Source organism: Triticum aestivum, chromosome 1B (assembly GCF_018294505.1).
Source record: "Triticum aestivum cultivar Chinese Spring chromosome 1B, IWGSC CS RefSeq v2.1, whole genome shotgun sequence".
Classification (NCBI taxonomy): Eukaryota; Viridiplantae; Streptophyta; class Magnoliopsida; order Poales; family Poaceae; genus Triticum; species Triticum aestivum.
Window position 1 is genome coordinate 190,088,254 of NC_057795.1, and position 5,946 is coordinate 190,094,199.

The 5,946-nt window shown below is 50.3% G+C and overlaps 1 protein-coding gene across 1 annotated transcript; it reads left to right on the forward strand.

The window, feature by feature from the left end:
- Positions 1 to 4,087: 4,087 nt before the first annotated feature.
- Positions 4,088 to 5,398, forward strand: LOC123089330 (60S ribosomal protein L36-2-like). Its single transcript, XM_044511038.1, has 2 exons — positions 4,088 to 4,356; positions 5,340 to 5,398. The coding sequence occupies exons 1-2, from the start codon at positions 4,103 to 4,105 to the stop codon at positions 5,377 to 5,379; spliced, it is 294 nt and encodes a 97-aa protein (XP_044366973.1). The 5' UTR covers positions 4,088 to 4,102; the 3' UTR covers positions 5,380 to 5,398.
- Positions 5,399 to 5,946: the final 548 nt, after the last annotated feature.

Sequence of the window (5,946 nt, forward strand, 5' to 3'; positions counted from 1 at the left end):
CGATCGAAAAGTAAGAATTCATATGTTACGGGCCGGTTGAGGGGAGGACTTACTCGGGAAAGTAAGGCACGAGGAAGTTATCCTTATCTTGGTTTGCCAGAATGACGCCTTCGAGGTAAGAACTCGCGACTTGCCGGTCCCCAGCGCTGCCCAAGATCTTGGCACGCATGTAGAAGGGGTCGACTATCACGATGTCCGGGGTCTTGTCGCGAATGATCCGCATCTCCATACTCAGCGAAAATAGCCGAACGAAGGTGTAGTGCAGCGGATGAAGGTTAAACATAGCAAAGATGTCATCAAACCGCAGGACGATCGTACCCCCGATGTCGCCATCCACAAAGCCCTTGCCCTCTGGCACCTTGACCACGAAAACCGGGTATGCCACATCCTTCTCTCTGAGACGCCGCTTCTCCAAAGAAAGAACACTGTCATGCAGACTCCGCATAGCACCGGTTGCAGCATTGAGCATATTTGGTGGTAGCATCGCCCTACCCGCCACATGCACCCTCCTCGAGATATCCTGCGGTGAAGGTGGCCCGTCCTGAGCACGGATCGTACTCGGTGCCGGCTGGCTCGCACCCTTCTTAGTCTTTCTTTTGCGTGCCTTCTTCTTCTCCTGTAATGGGACCGAGTTCTGCTCACAGACCGCCTTCTTGAGTGTGTTGGGGCTGATAATATTTCGCACCTCGCCTATCTGAGGCTCGGTGAAGTCGGCAGCTGGAGGCGTCTCCTGAGAGCTGAACGCCAGACGGCGCCTGTTGCAACTTGGCTTCTCCGCGGTACGAGCTAGATCGCACACGTCTTTTGTTGGGTTTGGTTCTTGAGAAGGAGGCCCCATGAAGTCGCCATCGTACCCATGCTCGGCAAAGTACTGATCGACGTTGCCAAATGTATCATCATCGTCGTCGTCGTCGTTCTGATCCTGTGCCATATGCATGTTTGGATCCAGTGGCATAGGGATGTCCGACACCGTTACGGCGGTCTTGCCATGGGGCCGACTTGGCGCCGGCACGACTGGCGGTGTTGTCTTTGGGGTGGTGTCCCCCGCCCCCAAACGAATCTGGCTCTTCGGCCAAAGCAGGGGCCAGCTCAGGCAGGCGCTGAGGGTCATCACGTCATCATCGTCGGCCCCGACGGGTCGAATCGGAGGTAACAAGTCGTCGCAGCCTGGTAGCACCCGAACCAGTTGAACCCTAAACAAGTTGGGTGGCATCTGGGTACCGTGGAACAAGGGGTTGCCCGGTTGAACGATTTTGCCCTTGGCGACATCGACCAACTCGTTGTTCACGAAGTGGAGGAGAGTGCACGGAACGTCGGCGGCGCCCTGCGAAAACATGTAGGGCGTGAGGGATGCCCAGTCAAAGGCAAGGAGATGAAGTCCTCGGCCGAGAGAGGCTTAATTAGTTACCGTGATGATGGCGTCGAGCTCGGCTAATGTCGAGGCACCGCCAACGGCGGGCGTGCAGTTGACGGAGCGGCCGCTTGCTGAAGAGGTGCCGGCCGGCGTACACCCGGGTGCATTAAGCTCCCGTGCCGGCGTCGGAGACACCAATGCCGCCTCCGCCGGAGGCACCAATGGCCCCGCCATCGCATTATGTGAGTTGCTGGCCGTGAAGCTAGGAATCGGGGGCGGCCCCTGTTGGCCGCCCACAATCCACGCACTCAACCCCGAGATCAAGGTAGGCACAAGGGCGGTGATCGTCGCTCCGAGTCATTGTTCCACTTGCTCTTGGACAATCTCTGGAATCCGCGCCACCTGTGCCTTGAGTTCTTGAACCTCTCGCGCCTGGCTTTCCGAGCTGGTCTTTTTCTCCTTCCGCACACCAGCGGTATAGTATGACCCCCATTTTGTCGACAAGCCTTTACCGGCCACACGACCAGCTGACGTCGGCTTACTGAGCTTATCCTTGTTCTTCATTATATTCAACCCCCTATTTAGAGTGGTGTCCCAAGGGTTGCTCTGAGTCGACCCCGCGCTACTGCTTTCAGTCGCCTGCGGAAGGAATGTGAACCATTTAGAAATTCGGCTTCATTAATTAGAATGCAACCATATGGAGCTAATTACGCAGGGGTGTATTCCTTACCAGAACAAGCTCAAGCTGCCTGGTCTTCGGATCCGTGGTAAGCTCCTTTGTTTTCGGGTCCTTCTTGTACCGGGCCCTGACAAAGTTCCTGGTCTGCTTGTCACCGTATTTATCGAAGAGGGCGGTAGGCCTTGCTCGGCACGGTCCGCCTCCTCCTTGTCCCATATAGGCTCCGCCACTCTGTAACCGCCGGGACCGAGTGTGTGTTCCCCTATGTTCAGCTCCCGCATTTGTTTCCCCCACTCACTTGATTGGGAGCTTGCGGTGCTCGAGCAATTGATCTTGAAGTCGTTGTAGTCATCTTCGGTGATCGAAGGATTTTTCTCCTTGATCTTCTCATAACTCTCACCTTTCTCGATCATTCTCTTCACATTGCTTTTCCAAGTAGACAGGGCCTTGCTCATCTTCGTGAGGGCAGCATTGTTCACTTTATTCCCTTTGAGGCTTGTGTTTTCGAATTCAGCGGGGAACTTGTATCGTTCGTGCAGCTTCATGAAGAGGAGGTGGCGCAAATTCCCCCGGTCAGGATGCCTCAGGTTCTCGGTGTTGATCGAGACGGTGCTCCGGACAATGCACCCGAGCTGAAGCGAGTACCCCTTGACTATTCGTTCGGGCGCTGTTGGATTCCCGTTGGAGTCTACTTCAGTAACTTCCTCCTTGAGGGTGCGGAGCACGATCGGGCGCCGGTCCTTCCGTTGCCTCTTCGGCTGGCTGCTATCTGTGCGTGCGCCGCCATCATCAGTGGTGGCATCCTCGGCGGCACCATCAGTGGTGGCATCAGTGTGGTCATCCTCGGCGGCACCATCCGTGGTCTCAGGATCGGTGGGGAAGGTGGCGGCCTCATACAAGTGAGGTTGTTCCTCCATCTCCTGGGACAGCTCCCAGAATGCGTTGCCGCCCGAACCCCCGGCCTCATCGTTGTGGGCCATGTTTCTCTCTAAATAGAAACAAAGTTTGGTCAAAAAGTTGGTTATTGTCAAGGAACAAGATCATGGTCTCATCATTTAGGGTTTGTCGACACCGAGGCATCCTAAAATCTAAGCTTTTATCATTGAGGGTTTTTCGACGCCAAGGCACCCTAAAAGCCTAACTTTTCATCATTTCGGTTTTTATCGACACCGAGGCACCCTAAAAGCCATGCATTAGTCACAAGTACGCCGGGGCACTTGATCCTACTTAATTAACTACTAAGATACCCCGGCCCATGCATTAGTCACAAGTACCCCATATGTCCTATTTTTAGCAAAGTCATGCTAAAATTCACGGAAAATTTCAGCATGACCTTTGCTGAAAATAGGACATATGGAGTACCCGAATTTGCTGGAACGGAAGTTAATCGACATTCCAGCAAACTCAAGGGCCTCTCGGGTGGACAAGGCAAAAAAGGCCTCCATCACAACATGGAAAATACATTGGCATGTGGACTCGAATGTGGCTTCATTTAACAACAACAGTTTCACACAGAAAACAGAGCTGAATTCATTGAGATATTTGCATTGCTAGCTACATTTCAGTGCCAAATTTCACCAATTTAAGCAAAACTACCGTTTAGCTAGCTACAGTTCAGTGCCATATTTCACTGGATTAAAATAAGCACATACACATAACTGACAGCACACATACACATCACTGATTTAACGAAATTTGCACACAACTCAGTAGCACTTCATCATCATATAAAGTATATTAGCAGCAGTACAAATAAAGAGACATGATCAAAGTACTTCATAATAAACCCAAGCAACTTCATAATAAATCACTAGTCCTACTTATTGATGGTTTCTAAATCATTTATTTGATCGATAACAAATAGCCTTGTCCTGCACAAAATCTTTGTCCTCAGCTGTAAACTGAACTATTGTCAGGTCATGTTGAAAGTAAAATAGGACCTTGCTGTGTTTGGGACCAAATTGTTATTTGGCTATTCTAGCTGGCTTTTTTTAGCGAATTGTAACTTGTGTGAAGCTGAAACAAAGTTAACTTACATGCTCCTATATGCTCAGCTGAATTATTATAACATGTCTATCCAGTTTGCAGTTATTCTTACAATGTTATCTTGGCATATTTTGCAGAAAGGTACCAAGAGGGTGCAATTTGTCAGGAACTTGATTAGGGAGGTTGCTGGATTCGCTCCCTATGAGAAACGTATCACTGAGCTTCTTAAGGTTGGAAAGGACAAGCGTGCACTCAAGGTCGCCAAGAGAAAGCTTGGTACTCACAAGAGAGCAAAGAAGAAGAGAGAGGAGATGTCAAGTGTCCTTAGGAAGATGAGGTGTGTAACCACTCTGACTCACCATTTATATTATGAACATTATTTTTCTGACCATGTTCATTAGGTTTTGCTTGATTGAATTACAGATGGTTGTATGATTATAAGAGTCACACCTGTGTGCGGGATGGTCTCAAGTCAAGTTAACAATATCTGCCAAAACCTAATACAAATGAATCATATGAATAAAAATGATTGATGTAGAATCCAAAATGGCAACTGGCATACATTGCTAGCAAAGTACTATTTCAATTGATCAGAGTTTTGAGTTGGCTCTGTGGCAAAACAATGTTAAGCACGCTTTATAAGCACGCTTTCAGCACTAATTTAAGCTGTTGCCAACTTCTGCAGAACTTAAACTTGGCTTGCTGACTAAATAATACTACCTCCGATCTATAATAAGTGTCGCAGTTTTGAACTAACCCCGGTTCAAAACTGCAATACTTATTTTGGATCGGAGGGAATACTACGTTAAGTTGCCTTCTGCTATTTGATCTCACAACTTTTTCTTCCAAGTACTGAATTTGACTTGTATCATTTGTAAGAATTGTGGACTCTTCATTCCAGCCCCAAATATCTACTGTGTATCATATTTTTTGCTTATGTCACACATTATCTTTATTGGTTAAGCTAAGGAACTCTCCCTTGTGTGCAGAAAAATAGTGCCCATCAGGACCAAAACAATTAAAGCCAGTCAAAAGGATTAGTAGAAATCGAGGCCCTTGCCTGACATGCATCTAGTCGAGGGCATTGGTCGCACGCTCAATTGAAATAGTACTTTGCTAGCAATGTATGCCAAGTTAACAATCGAAGTGCATACAAAAAACACAGAATTAATGCAGAATCCAAAATGCAAAGTGTTCTTTAGGTTTTTCTTTTTTCTGACCATGTTCATGTCTTCTACTTTCAGGCAAAAATAGTTGCAATTCTGTTTTGCTGCAACAGTTGGTATATAAATGACTAAAATGTTCTCACGTGATATGCAGGTCTGCTGGTGGTGGTGGTGCTGGTGACAAGAAGAAATAGAGATGGGGCTCACGGGGGATGCGAGGGGGAGAGGGGGAGAGGAGGAGGGGGAGCTCACGGGGGCGACGAGGTCCGGGTGGTGGTGTGGGTGCTCCGGCGACGGTGGTGTGGACGGGGCGGCGTCCGGGCCACCGGCGACGAGGGCGACGGGGCGATGGCGAGTCGGCCTGGCCACCGGAGTCGGCCGGGCGAGGTCAACGGCGAGCGCCCCCTCTTCCTCCTCCTTCTCCGTGGGGAAAGCGGCGGGGCGGCGGCGTCGGGAGAGGAGAGGGCAGCGTCGCGGCATCTCACGGTGTCGCGGCGGCGTCGCGGCATCGGGGCGGCGTCGAGGCGGCGGGGCAGCGGCGTCGGGAGAGGAGAGGAGAGGGGAAGGGGATCGAGGGCGAGGGCGAGAAGGGGATCGAGGGCCGGGGAGGAAAAATATGGATGGGGGCACAATACTAATGGCGCACCACCCCCCGGTGCGCCATAAGTATATCCACACTAATGGCGCACCTCACCCTGGTGCGCCATTAGTATTTTTTTTTTATTTCTGCTCGAGCCAACAGGTTATCTCCCACCTGACCT

Bases quoted from the DNA above. Each gene is read 5' to 3' on its own strand.
- LOC123089330 (XM_044511038.1), top strand. From the start codon at position 4,103: ATGTCTATCCAGTTTGCAGTTATTCTTACAATGTTATCTTGGCATATT. The intron at 4,357-5,339 runs GTGTGTAACCAC...CGTGATATGCAG, and splicing joins AGTGTCCTTAGGAAGATGAG to GTCTGCTGGTGGTGGTGGTG.